The sequence below is a fragment of the Stenella coeruleoalba genome (assembly GCF_951394435.1).
Source record: "Stenella coeruleoalba genome assembly, chromosome: 7".
In the NCBI taxonomy this organism is placed as follows: Eukaryota; Metazoa; Chordata; class Mammalia; order Artiodactyla; family Delphinidae; genus Stenella; species Stenella coeruleoalba.
The window spans coordinates 37,267,195-37,281,936 of record NC_137153.1 but is presented as its reverse complement, the minus strand read 5'-3'; the positions used below and the strand labels follow the sequence as shown (position 1 = coordinate 37,281,936).

The 14,742-nt window shown below is 43.9% G+C and overlaps 1 protein-coding gene across 1 annotated transcript in view; it reads left to right on the top strand.

Moving 5' to 3' along the window:
* AOPEP (aminopeptidase O (putative)) overlaps positions 1–14,742 on the top strand; it is a 359,010-nt gene that overhangs the window by 339,166 nt on the left and 5,102 nt on the right. Inside the window, exon 15 of the mRNA XM_079927637.1 lies at positions 14,436–14,522. Within this exon, the coding sequence (XP_079783763.1) occupies positions 14,436–14,522 (87 nt within the window). The remainder of the gene's footprint in view (positions 1–14,435; positions 14,523–14,742) is intronic.

The window sequence follows — 14,742 nt, the reverse complement described above, 5'->3', positions numbered from 1 at the left end:
CATCCTTTCATGTGTTTGTTGGCAATCTGTATTTCTTCTTGGGAGAAATGTCTATTTAGGTCTTCTGCCCATTTTTGGATTGGGTGGTTTGTTTTTTTGATATTGAGCTGTGTGAGCTGCTTGTCTATTTTGGAGATTAATCCTTTGTCAGTTGCTTCATTTGCAGATATTTTCTCCCATTCTGAGGGTTGTCTTTTCATCTTGCTTATGGTTTCCTTTGCTGTGCAAAAGCTTTGAAGTTTCATTAGGTCACATTTGTTTATTTTTATTTCCATTTCTCTAGGAGGTGGGTCAGAAAGGATCTTGCCGTGATTTACGTCATAGAGTGTTCTGCCTATGTTTTCCTCTAAGAGTTTATAGTGTCTGGCCTTACATTTAGGTCTTTAATCCACTTTGAGTTTATTTTTGTGTATGGTGTTAGGGAGTGTTCTAATTTCATTCTTTTACATGTAGCTGTCCAGTTTTCCCAGCACCACTTATTGAAGAGGCTGTCTTTTCTCCATTGTATATTCTTGCCTCCTTTATCAAAGATAAGGTGACCATATGTGTGTGGGTTTATCTCTGGGCTTTCTGTCCTGTTCCATTGATCTGTATTTCTGTTTTTGTGCCAGTACCATACTGTCTTGATTACTGTAGCTTTGTAATGTAGTCTGAAGCCTGGGAGCCTGATTCCTCCAGCTCCGCTTTTCTTTTTTCAGGATCGCTTAGGCTATTCAGGGTCTTTTGTGTTTCCATACAAATTGTGAAATTTTTTGGTCTGTGAAAAATACCATTGGTAGTTTCATAAGGATTGCATTGAATCCATAGATTGCTTTGGGTAGTATAGTCATTTTCACAGTGTTGATTCTTCCAATCTAAGAATGTGGTATATCTCTCCATCTGTTTGTATCATCGTTAATTTCTTTCATCAGTGTTTTATAGTTTTCTGCATACAGATCTTTTGTCTCCTTAGGTAGGTTTATTCCTGGGTATTCTGTTCTTTTTGTTGCCATGGTAAATGGGAGTGTTTCCTTAATTTCTCTTTCAGATTTTTCATCATTAGTGTATAGGAATACCAGAGATTACTGTGCATTAATTTTGTATCCTGCTACTTTACCAAATTCATTGATTAGCTCTACTAGTTTTCTGGTAGCATCTTTAGGATTCTCTATGTATAGTATCATGTCATCTGCAAACAGTGACAGTTTTACTTCTCCTTTTCCGATTTGGATTCCTTTTATTTCTTTTTCTTCTGTGAGTTCTGTGGCTAAAACTTCCAAAAGTATGTTGAATAATAGTGGTGAGAGTGGGCACCCTTGTCTTGTTCCTGATCTTAGAGGAAATGGTTTCAGTTTCTCACCATTGAGGACGATGTGGGCTGTGGGTTTGTCACATATGGCCTTTATTATGTTGCGGCAGGTTCCCTCTCTGCCTACTTTCTGGAGGGTTTTTATCATAAATGGGTGTGGATATTTGTCGAAAACCTTTTCTGCATCTGTTGAGATGATCATATGGTTTTTCTCCTTCAGTCTGTTAATACCATTTATCACATTGATTGATTTGCATATATTGAAGATTCCTTGCATTCCTGGGATAAACCACACTTGATCATGGTGTATGAGCCTTTTAATGTGCTGTTGGATTCTGTTTCCTAGTATTTTGTTGAGGATTTTTGCATCTATGTTCATCAGTGATATTGGCCTATAGCTTACTTTTTTGTGTGACATCTTCGTCTGGTTTTGGTATCAGGTTGATGGTGGCCTCGTAGAATGAGTTTGGGAGTGTTCCTCACCGTGCTATATTTTGGAAGAGTTTGAGAAGGATAGGTGTTAGCTCTTCTCTAAATGTGTGATAGAATGTGCCTGTGAAGCCATCTGGTCCTGGGCTTTTGTTTGTTGGAAGATTTTTAATCACAGTTTCAATTTCAGTGCTTGTGATTGGTCTGTTTACATTTTCTGTTTCTTCCTGGTTCAGTCTAGGAAGCTTGTGCTTTTCTAAGAATGTGTCCATTTCTTCCAGGTTGTCCATTTTATTGGCATAGAGTTGCTTGTAGTAATCTCATGATCCTTTGTATTTCTGCAGTGTCAGTTGTTGCTTCTCCTTTTTCATTTCTAATTCTGTTGATTTGAGTCTTCTCCCTTTTTTTCTTGATGAGTCTGGCTAATGGTTTATCAGTTTTGTTTATCTTCTCAAAGAACCAGCTTTTAGTTTCATTGATCTTTGCTATTGTTTCCTTCATTTCTGATCTGATCTTTATGATTTCTTTCCTTCTGCTAACTTCGGGGGGGTGGTTTTGTTCTTCTTTCTCTAATTGCTTTAGGTGTAAGGTAAGGTTGTCTATTTGAGATTTTTCTTGTTTCTTGAGGTAGGATTGTATTGCTATAAACTTCCCTCTTAGAACTGCTTTTGCTGCATCCCATAGGTTTTGGGCCGTCGTGTTTTCATTGTCATTTGTTCCTAGGTATTTTTTGATTTCCTCTTTGATTTCTTCAGTGATCTCTTGGTTATTTAGGAGCATATTGTTTAGCCTCCATGCTTCTGTGTTTTTTACAGTTTTTTTCCTGTACTTGATATCTAGTTTCATAGCGTTGTGGTCAGAAAAGATACTTGATATGATTTCAGTTTTCTTAAATTTACCAAGGCTTGATTTGTGACCCAAGATATGATCTATCCTGGAGAGTGTTCCATGAGCACTTGAGAAGAAAGTGTATTCTGTTGTTTTTGGATGGAGTGTCCTATAAATATCAGTTAAGTCCATCTTGTCTAATGTGTCATTTAAAGCTTGTGTTTCCATATTTATTTTCATTTTGGATGATCTGTGCATTGGTGAAAGTGGGGTGTTAAAGTCCCCTACTATGACTGTGTTACTCTGTCAGTTTCCCCTTTTATGCCTGTTAGCATCTGCCTTATGTATTGTGATTCTTCTTTGTTGGGTGCATAAATATTTACAAGTGTTATCTCCTCTTCTTGGTTTGATCCTTTGATCGTTATGTAGTGTCCTTCTTTGTCTCTTGTAACAGTCTTTATTTTAAAGTCTATTTTGTCTGATATGAGAATTGCTCCTCCAGCTTTCTTTTGATTTCCATTTGCATGGAATATCTTTTTCCATGCCCTCACTTTCAGTCTGTATGTGCCCCTAGGTCTGAAGTGGGTCTCTTGTAGACAGCATATATATGGGTCTTGTTTTTGTATCCATTCAGCCAGTCTGTGTCTTTTGGTTGAAGATAAGACCAAATGGTAATCCATTTACATTTAAGGTTATTATCGATATGTATGTTCCTATTACCATTTTCTTAATTGTTTTGGGTTTGTTTTTGCAGCTCTTTTCCATCTCTTGTGTTTCCTGCCTAGAGAAGTTCCTTTAGCATTTGTTGTAAAGCTGGTTTGGTGGTGCTGCATTCTCTTAACTTTTGCTTGTCTGTAAAGGTTTTAATTTCTCCATCGAATCTGAATGAGATCCTTGCTGGGTAGAGTAATCTTGGTTGTAGGTTTTTCCCTTCCATCACTTTAAATATGTCCTGCCACTGCCTTCTGGCTTGCAGAGTTTCTGCTGAAAGATCAGCTGTTAACCTTATGGGGATTCCTTTGTATGTTATTTGTTGCTTTTCCCTTGCTGCTTTTAATATGTTTTCTTTGTATTTAAGTTTTGATAGTTTGATTAACATGACTCTTGGCGTGTTTCTCCTTGGATTTATCCTGCACGGGACTCTCTGAGCTTCCTGGACTTGATTGACTGTTTCCTTTCCCATGTTAGGGAAGTTTTCAACTATAATATCTTCAAATATTTTCTCAGACTCTTTCTTTTTCTCTTCTAATGGGCCCCCCTATAATTCGAAAGTTGGTGCGTTTAGTGTTGTCCCGGAGGTCTCTGAGACTGTCCTCAGTTCTTTTCATTCTTTTTTCTTTATTCTACTCTGTGGTAGTTATTTCCACTATTTTATCTTCCAGGTCACTTATCCGTTCTTCTGCCTCAGTTATTCTGCTATTGATTCCTTCTAGAGAATTTTAAATTTCATTTATTGTGTTGTTCATCATTGATTGCTCTTTAGTTTTTCTAGGTCCTTGTTAAACGTTTCTTGTATTTCCTCCATTCTACTTCCAAGGTTTTGCATCATCTTTACTATCATTACTCAGTTCTTTTTCAGGTAGACTGCTTAGTTTCCTCTTCATTTGTTTGGTCTGGTGGGTTTTTACCTTGCTCCTTCATCTGCTGCACATTTCTCTGTCTTCTCATTTTGCTTAACTTAACCATGTTTGGGGTCTCCTTTTTGCAGGGTGCAGGTTCGTAGTTCCCGTTGCTTTTGGTGTCTGCCCTCAGTGGTTAAGGTTGTTTCAGTGGTTTGTATAGGCTTCCTGGTGGAGTGGACTGGTGCCTGTGTTCTGGAGGGTGGGGCTGGATCTCGTCTTTCTGGTGGGCAGGGCTGCATCCGGTGGTGTGTTGTGGGGTGTCTGTGGACTTAGTATGATTTGGGGCAGCCTCTCTGCTAACGGATGGGGTTGTGTTCCTGTCCTGCTAGTTCTTTGGCATGGGGCATCCAGCACTGGAGCTTGCTGGCCATTGGGTGGAGCTGGGTCTTAGCCTTGATCATAACTTCCCAACCTCCAGAATTTTTGTTCAGCCTGTTCATCCATGCGTTTACTTCTGTCGGCAGTACTGGAAATGCACAGGAGTTAACAGGAAAATCCGAATTATTTTCTGGAAAACTGGAGGTAAGATGACTCGGGAGTGACAAGACACAAAGTACAGTGGGTGGCGGTGAAAGAAAGCCAGGGTAGGAGGTGGCTGAGGCGTGGAGCAGTGCCCTAGGGGGGTGGCAACTTCCCACAGGGACCCCTGCCTCTAGAGCATCCTCTTCCAGGCGTCGACGCCCCACGGGGCCCCTCTCGTTGTGGTTTTGATTTTCATTTCCCTATTAACTAATTATGGTCAGCATCTTTCCATCTGTTTATTGGCCACTTATACATCTTTGGAAAAATACCTAGTCAGATCTTTTGCTCATTTTTAAACAGGTTTTTCTTTTTATTATTGAATTATAATAGTTTGTATATTTTAGATACAAGATCCTTATCAGGTATATGATTTGCAAAAATATTCTCTCATTTTCTTAGGTTGTCTTTTCACGTTCTTGAAAGTGTCCTTTGAAGCACAGACGTTTTAATTTTGAAGCCATCCGATTCACCTGTATTTTCTTATTTTGCTTGTGCTTTTGGTGTCAGATCTAGGAAACCAGTGCCTAATCCAATGTCTAGAAGATTTATGTCTGTGTTTTCTTCCAAGAGTTTTATAGTTTTAGCTCTTACATTTAAGTCTTCGGGTTTAATTTTTAAAGTTCATTTCTCTAGCTTCTGTAAGGAAGGTATTGGAAGAAATAGCCACTAAGAAGAAACGGGAAAGGCAGAGTTGAATTTTTTCATGGAACACGTGGTAAGGCTGGAAATCGACTGAGCTTAGGCTGCCCCGTTCAGCAGTTGGTGTCTTTTCTTCCTTTGTCTCTTAGTTTGAGTGGCCCTTTCTCGGGGAGTCTCCTGACTGCATCCCTGGGTCACTCCCATTGCCCTCATTGCACCCTGTTATCTCCTGTCAGGGCGTTTGTCACGAACATGAGTCTGCTTCTGCCTGTTCACTGGATTTTTCTTAGACTTTCTACTGAACTATAAGCTCAAAGAGGGCAGGATCTTGTCTGTTTTATTCACCACTTCATCCTTAATACCCAGTACTTATTTTTTTGGAGAATGACGTTTCCTGGATCTCCAGGTATTCTGGAATAGAGTGACTAGTATATGACAGGATAAGGTGATTGGATAACTAAAGCTATAGGGAAACCCCTTCAGGAGGGAGCGAACCTTTCTGGCAGACTTGGTGAGGCCCTCCGGAGTCAGTCACGTCTGCCCCTGAGGAAATGGAGAGAAAGCACGAGTGCCCCTTCAGAGCTTCTCAGAGGAAGTAACCCATGGTCAGTTTTCTGCCAACAGTAAAAGTCCTTTTTTTAGCAAAGGCCACGTGTCGTATGTTAATGAAATGAGGAGAGGAGGTGGAATTCCATATTGGAATGTTTTACCATTTAGTGTGCCGTTCTGATAGGGAGGGAAGGCTCACTGTGCTGTATTTCAGGGTGGACTCAACATGGGCTACTGAGTTCTACTTTCTGGAGCCAGCTGCCTTGCATAGCATTAATGTCATTAATTGAAATAGTATATACATAGGAGAAGGAAGAAAGGTTGGGATTTGCCTGAGAGAACGTATGAAACTTGATGTTTGTCATCACCTTTGATCCTCACCGTCACTCCATGTGCACACTTGGTGTGATGATCCCGATAGCAGGTTTGGACGATCCATGTTTTGCACGTTGCCACAGCTCTAGTTATAACTGGTAAAACCCGTTATTACCGGCTATGACCAGTTAACATAGAGCGGAGAGTTTTAGGGTCTGACTCAAGCAAGGTTAGCAAGAGCCCTTGCAAAAGAGCTGAGAGCCTCCGCTGCCTCGTTTGTTGTCTTAACTTCAGGGCGAAGGGGGTTTACTAGCCTGGCTTTGTGGCAGTACACAGAGCAACTTTTCGTTCCCTTTGGTTAAAACAGTGTTAAGATCTCAGCCCTTTGAGAGTAAGGAGCTGTAAGGTGAGAGAGAGGAGAAGAGAAGTGTTGGAAATCTTTATGTGACGGCTGTACACTCAACTGTGCTCTCATCTTTTCTCATGAGAATGAGTAGATGAGACATCCTGGACCGTTACAGATGCCCCTAAACGAAATACCTGCTGGAAAGGCTGTCTGTTCTGGAGCTGCTCTAGGAAGGCCTCCCCACGCCCAGGCTGCCAGGCAGGCTTCCCTCACCAGCAGTAAACCCACTTTAAAGCAACGTTAAGTCTAATTTAAGGACGCAAATTAAAAAGGAGGTTTGTTTATTGCAGCGTTAGACTTATTAACTCACAAAAGCCATGAGCCTTGGTCTTTCTGTTTACAGATTATAAAATGGAACTCAAAATGAGGTTTAATGGGCTTCCCAGATCGTGTTCCCTGGACAGATTTTTTTTCCCCTTCAACAGTAAATTCTGAAATCAAAAGGACTTAAAAAGAGGAGTGCTTCCTGTCATAAATGGGATGGATGGCATTCTTCAAAGCATTTTACAGCTTCCAACTGTGCATTATAATTTCAAAGTAGCTGAAAAGCATTCTGAGTTTTTTTAAATGGTACGTTTATTCAGAAACATTTATTAAGCAGCTACTTATGTGCCAGGCATTGAGACAGGGCCTGGAGGTAGCCTGAAGGCTCCCAGGCCCACGCTCTCACTGAGTTTGTACTTTATTGTTAGTAAAGACATAAACTACTGAATAAGGAGACAGCAGTTTCAAAGAACATTGGGCTGGAGAGGATGTAAGACACACCTCTGAGAGAGTGACCCATGGGGAAGCGGGTGGAGCTGAGGAATTCTGGGCCCAAGAGGTGAGTTCAGGGATGTGGACATATCAATATCAGGTCATTCCACTAACCTAGGGTGTGCTGGATCAGGTGGGGCCACAGCAGTGCCATCTAGTGTCACAGCAGATGTCCTTGACCTCTGTTGACTTGACCCCTCATAGCCTTCCTGGTAAAAAGCTAAAGGCTATTAACACTCTTTGGGACTTTCTGGGACACAGTTCATAGTTGATTGAAATGGACTTTTCTGGCATCGTCAGAGGGTTGAAGGACTAATGGAACTGTAGTGTATTAATAAGGGGATGCCCTGCAGTTGTTACCACGTTAAAGTATATGGGCCACACTAAGCTAGTAAATCCAACGGCAGCAAATGGAGAATAAGGAAAAACACAAAATAATATATCCATGTTGTTTATATGTAAAGCTATCCGTTTATAACTTTTACTATTCAAAAATAAAGCAAGGGAAGCAGCTGTGTGCAGGAGCCACAGGTGCTTTTTCAGGCGTGGCAGTGAGTGTGCTCCAGGCTTGCAGTGACAGAAGCAACCCAGCTGATTTTCTGAGTCCGACCTTGACTGTGTAGTGTGCTTTGTTGACGGCACAGTGGCTAGCAGAACCAAGCTTGGGGTGTGGGCCAGGCTGTTAACGCTGAGCTGGTTCTGTCTAACCCTGCAGCGCGTCTGCTCAGCCTCTGTGACTCCACTTACTCCTCAGGCACAGTGAGGCTTCTGTGAGACCCTGCTTTGCAGACTCCACCTCGAAGGAACCCAGCCCCCCACACCCCCCAACCAAGGGAGTTTAGTGTTTAAGATGTGTTCTCCCAGACTGATTTAAACTGCTTGAATAACCCACGTATGTTTTTCTCCCTAATATGTCCTTATATGTACTGGAATTACAGATTACATTTTTATTAAAAGAAGAATTATGTTTAAGGAAAGTCTGAAGACTCCTTTGGAAAATTAGTCCATAAGATAATAAGCAGCTTGTGGGGGAGCGTTCTCATGTAAGAATTATTTCTTTGAAGTAGCTTCACGGAGAACACACTAAAATTGAAGACCAAAAAAAAACAAAAAAAGAAACGAGATAAAAGGTATAAAAAGAGCACTGAGAATTGTAAAGTGTTAATGAACGCAGGGTCTGGGGTGTATAGTGATTTGCAGAGGAAGCGTCTGGTCAGCGAGGGAGATTGGGAGTGACCTGGTGGAGGGGATTATTCTTCTTAAAGTTCGTGTTTCCTCAGTGTTGGGTCCCCTACCCACAAGTGGCGCCTTGCATTCATGCTGGGCTGTAGGCCAAGAGGTGCTCTGTTTCCGAACGAATGCCAGAGCAGGTTTTTCGGCACAGAGGAGTGCAGTCCACGGAGGAAAGCAAAGTCCCCACATTCAGGAACACCCGAGATTTCCTGACAGAACGGCAGAAGCTCGCTGGAGCCAGCTGGGGAGGGCCTCCCAGCTCTGTGTTCTCTGGCGTCGTGCTGGTGGATTTGGGGGGTTAGCACATCACTCGGGCAGCCTAAGGCGTGGGCTTCCTTTGCAGATCAAGGGTCAGCAGACTAGAGCTGGCTGGTCCAGCCCACTGCCCTTTTTGTGGTAAATAAAGTTTTATCTGAAGATAGCCACGCTATCTAGGGCTGCTCTTGTGATACAAGGGCAAATGGGGTGAGAAGCCATAAATGCTCACTGTGTATAGCCCTTGACAGAAAAAAATTGGCAACCCCTTGTTCTAGAGTTTAATAGGAGTTGGTTCTGGATGCATTAAAATTCTCAGATTGAAGAGATTGGGGGGCTGGTCTTTTAGCAGTTTTTCTTTCCTTTTCCAGGAGGGAACAATTAATAAATGAGAGGTACGTGTGGTTATATCACAGAGGTGCCCAGAGGATCGTGGGACTTGTCCCTGAATCTGAGCTGTGGTTTGACCCTACAAGGCAGGTCCCACTTTTCCAGCACTGCTGGAAGTCAGAGCGGCCGGCCAGAAGTCGTTCAGTTCACCTGGGCCTCTTGGGTAGTGATAACGTTCTTGAAATGGTAGAAGTGCCATGTGCCTGGAGCTGACGCTGGGGCAAGCCTGTCTTTACAGACGGGCTTGGAAAATTCCCAGGCGCCTGGCCCCTGGGTATACTTCCCCGAGGGTGGGTGGTAAGTACCGGCTGGCCCAGGCCTCGAGGAGGCCCCTCCCTGAAGGAGGCCCTGCTTCCTCTGCGGGTTCCCGCTGGCGCTGGTGTCTCAGAGTCCTGAGGCTAGGCGCAGGGCGGGCCGGCTCTTCTTCCTGGGCTGTGTTGTCCCATCCTCTCCCTCCCACTTCCCACTCCCTGCCAGTGCCTTCCCTCCTGGACACCCACCTGACAGGCACCTTGCTCCTTCGGTTTTCACCAGTTAACAAACTTTTCCTTGGAGTTGATACTATCAAGTTTTTATAAATTCAAGAAATAGAACTTTTGAAGTGGAAATGAAAGCCAGAAACATGCTACACCTGCTAAGAAGACAAGCACTTACTGTGTGGGAGTCACAATCCTAACGCTTGCTGCAGCGACCTGGGGCAGTTCCCACAGCAGCCCAGGGGCAGAGGCTCTCCTAGCCCCCGCCCTGGGGAGACAGCTCTGGATCAGGACCCAGTGGGTCATGAAATCACTTTAGTAGGTTGCCAGCCAGCATAAAGAAAGAAGAACAATAACTATCAGCAGTTGCATATAGTGAAGGAAAGTATTAAAAAAGAAACTTTTGTTTCGATGTGTGTGTGTGTGTGCACATACACATGTATACATATCATGTGAAATGTCTTGTATACACAGGACACAGGTCTGCTCAGGTCTCCCAGGTGGCTCGGGCCTGCTACCACGGATGCACTCCATCCTCCCGGTGGAGTCCCTGCTGTGGGTCGGGGGTCCCCCATCCTGGAGCAGTTACAGTTACATGAATTATAGGAGGGTTTGAATGTCCTATCACCAAACGTGGGTCTGACATGAATGGGCTTCTGCAGACTTACCCTTCCTTCTTCCTGCCCCCAGTTCTGAGACCCTCCCATGTGCACCCAGCCCCAAAGAACCATTGCATTAGTGGGCACTCCTGGGAGAGCATTGATATTTGTGTGCTCCTCACCCTCTGTTCATGGAGGCTTTGGAAACCTGGAAACTTCTGGAATTCATTTCCAAAGGTGTAAATTAGCACTGCCAATTTAAAACCTACCCGCGCACTGAGGGAACCACCCATATCATTTTTCTGTTCAATGTCCCTTAAGCAGAACACTTTGAAAAGTGTTCGAATTAGTCCAACTAATTCTTGTTGGACCAGAGTATAATGGGTGCACACCTGTGTGTGCACATCTTCATTGTGGCAAGAGTCGGGGACCCACGTTCCCTTTCTCCATCATCATCATCCCCCTTCATTCCTGTGCCAGGGACTGCTAAATGCTTTGCTTGTGTTACGGAACCTTCAGCGTGCTGTGGGTGGTGGATGTGCTCCTGTCCTGGCAGGAGGTGGGCCAGACCATCTGCTGTCTGCACTGAAGACTCAGTGAGGAAAAGACGGGCCCGTGCTCCAGAGGCAAGGCTTCCAGTGCCCTGCGACACCACACGCTCTGGGGCGGCTGGAACGAGAGTGCTGTGCTCCAGGTCCTCCGACCCTGCTGTTCGCCGCCACGGGCAGCTCCGCCTCTTCCCACTCCTGAAACGTCCCTTTTCTGATTTTCTCGAGATTTCTTATTCTTTTTCTGCCCGCTCCCCCTTCCCTCGCCCTTGCCCCTTACCTGTCGGTGGCGTGACCGCGTTGCTGGAATTCAGAGCTGAGGTTTGCTGGCTCGAGGCTTTCAGGTGATTCCTAGCGTGAGTTTGGAATGACTTTATGAACCTGAGTCACCATTGAAAAAGTCATTAAATTTTTTTCTCTCTCTTGAGACATTGCAGAATAATGTGAATATTCAAAGTGTAAGTATTGATTGGTGGTAGCGTAATGTATACACCCGTGAAATGCTGACGCTAAACGAACGGAGTCAAGAGGCCATAGACGCTTGTGGAAGGCCTTCCGGGCCCAGGTGTTCCCACAGATGTATTTATGTGGTGGTGTTTGTTTACTTTTCACCTCACTGAGGAAGTTAAAAGACAAGGTGACCACTACCACCATTAACTAATTAATTAATTAGAAAATAAAGAAGAGCAGATCTGCGGAACAGACAGCCTTCTTCTTAGAGACCTGCCTCTGCTTCTGAATTCTCTGGTGCTCCCCAGCACCGGGAACTTCACTTTCCTCCATTATTAACAGAGGAAGGAGCCAGATACAAGTGTGGTGACCTCTGTCAGGAATTTTTTTTTTTAAGTTTCTCAGTGATCTGGAGAAAGGAGGTATTCCGTCAGTGCCCACCGTGGAAATATTGCCGGGAGAAATTGTGACACATGTCACTTTGCTGCTAGCTTTTCAGGAAGAGCCCCGTTCCAGGTGTGACAACTGGCCTTGCGAATTGTGGGTCCTGGACAGTTCAGAGGATAAAAGATAAAAATTTTCTTTGTTTCTCAAAGAAATGCGAAGAGAAGTAAAAACCCTGGACACAAGCAAGAGGTATCTGTTGGGCCTTCGGCCTCACACAGCATCTCTGTGATGTCTTTTAAACATCCTGTCATTGAAACTTTGAATTATGTTTAATTCTTTTTTAATGAAAAGGCTTGTTGTTTTTTCTGCTCTTTGTGGGGTAGAGAGAGGGGTTGGTCTGTATTTCCTGGATGCCATGTTAGCCTTCAGGGGTCAGAAGACTAGATCTTATTAATTGTGACAACTAACTATTTTTAACAGTAAGAGAAGTGGAAATGCTGACTTCATATTGGTTGTGAAAGAGCCTCTTTCACGCAGCTCAGCTCCTGGATCTTCTTCCAGTCGTTGTAGTGGGACCGACCCTGCCTTTTGCCCCTCTGTGGACCTTATCCTCCTAGGAAACAGACCCCAATTTATGCTTTGTTATTTCTGTATGTGTAAATAAGATGAAGGAGAGCACAGGGAGAAGAACAATGGGAGGCCAGTAATACCTCCATTCTCAAAATCAGGTCTAAAAAAATATAGTGTCCCCAAGTTTTGGAGCGATAAACAACTGTCCTTGTCAAAGGCTTGGTGTGATCAGGTTGCAAAATCTAAGTCGTTAGATCACTGTCAGGCTGACAAGAGTTCTCTTATACTTGGCTCTCCTAAAAGCTGGTACAGCTGTCCCCCTGTGCAGTGGTGAGAAGTGAGAGCAGGTGGCCCCAGTCCCCTGACTCTCAGGCCGCATGGCGGACATCCCACCGGGCCACACTGACTTGCCGGGGCCTTCTCCTTTCACAGAGCTCGCAAACAAAAAGACACAGCACATCCACTGGTGCACAGATGGGACTGGTGGTTTCTGTGAGTTGGGACAGAAACGAGAAATGGAGGCATCTAAGGGCCCCATTTGGGTTCTGTCCAGTGCTCAGCCTTTGGTACTCAAACCAAAGCATGAGAGCGGGGATTTGGTTGTTCTGGTAGCTTCTTCTCTGGTTGGTGCAGTATCTGAGCTCTGTTCAATTGTTCTTCTGCTCCAGATATTTTAAGGGCTACCCTTTCCCTTTTATGGTGTTAATTTCTATTGGCTATATAGGGAAGAGAACATTTTGTTGAAGGTAGAAAGATTTCCAAGACCTGTCCAGCCCAACCTGCTTCCCTTTTGCTGTGATGATCCAAGGCTATTAGCTCATTTCCATGTGCCTCTGAAATTCCTTCATGAATGTAAAAAGTGTGTTGGCATCCTTTTCTTAGAAGTTCAAAGGGCCTGGCTGCCTGTAAGCAAAGGGCCCACCACCAGAACCCCCTCGTGTCTCAGAGTGCACTGTAGCTTAGGGGAAGGATTCTTTCCAAAAGATTTTTTCTTCATTCCTAATTGTTTGTGTGTAAATGCATTTATGGTGGATTAAAGAAGCGATCTGGCCATCAGTGGGTAATGGTATAATTTACAGGGGCCCCGGCCAGAATGTTGAAATTGCTTACATTCTACTATTGCCACAAATGGATTACTAGAAAGGGTCTCCCTCTTTCAAAGGCAGTAAAAACAAAGAGTGATGGAAGGAGGCTTTTTTATTTTTCAAATGCACATAATCACTTCCATGTATGGCTAGTGTTGAACCAATAATGGAATATAAAATGGTGGACTGCTCACCGGATTTAATTGCGACGGCTTTAATGCAGTAGAAGACGGCCCAGGACTGAATTCTTAAACCAAATGTAGGTAGCATCTCCACGTAAAGAATGTGTCTGAAGTGCCTGGAGATGGGGGGTGGTGCGAGACTGCCTCTTAACCGCAGACGCAGCCAGTGCTGGGATCCAGCTCCCCTGTTGTCTGTAGGGTTTGGGGGAGGGTTTCCTGGCAAATTCCTGCTTGTAAACCTTGTGTCACGTATCTTTACTAAAGGGCACCCACATTTAGCTTGTCTGTTTTCAGTAGGTCGTGCAGACCTGCAGCACACACTCGTGGGCGTGTGGCAGGATCTGCCTGCGTCAGGGTGGGCTGCTCCCCTTCCTTCCCCTCCGGCAGGCACCCTGAGCTCCTCAGAGGGTGCGCTTTGCCTCTCAGGAATGTGGAGAGCAGTGTCTTCCTCCCTTTACTGTGTTTATTGTTGCAATCACCAGCACTGAACCAAATCGGTTATTGCAGGAAATTAAGTAGTTGTGGTTTATAAAGGAAACCTTCGTTGACAGCATCCTGCAGGGCAGAGCACCAGCCTGGCTGCCTGGGGATGTGTGTTTAATTTCCCAGTTAACGTTTTGCATTTATCTATTATCTTGCAAAATTGTCTTTAAAAACATCAAAATACCTAAGTGAAACATGCATCGTCTTCCCCTAAAGTTGACTGGCAGGCCCTCCTCATGAAGGAACCTCATGGTTCCTTCCTTTGTAAAAGAGATGAAATTAAAATGAAATTTAAAAGCGTCAACAACGTTAATATACTTGAGAGACTAACTTTTTCTAACAGGAAAGGCTCTCCATCATTAAACTTGTTAGGCCAAGGAAACCTACCAGTTTTTTGCTTACTGGATCTTCTCCTTTCTTAAGGTTCGCCATCGATGGTGTGAACTTGTTGTTAAGCACAAATACACAGAAGCGTACAGACACGTGGAGAGGTTCCTTCAGGAGGATCAGGTAAGTTTCAGTTTTCAGCAGATGGGGATTCTTCACATGCTGTTCCCTTACTATGCAGTAGACGTAACACGGGCACCCAAGTTGTTGACATCTCTATTTAAATAACAAATATTTAAACATTTTTCAAGGATTTTAAAGAGTTGCTAGGTGCTTACCTACCAAACTTCTGAGCTGATTTTTTTCCTCTGTCTTTGTATCCCATTGAATCATGTCCCTTAGA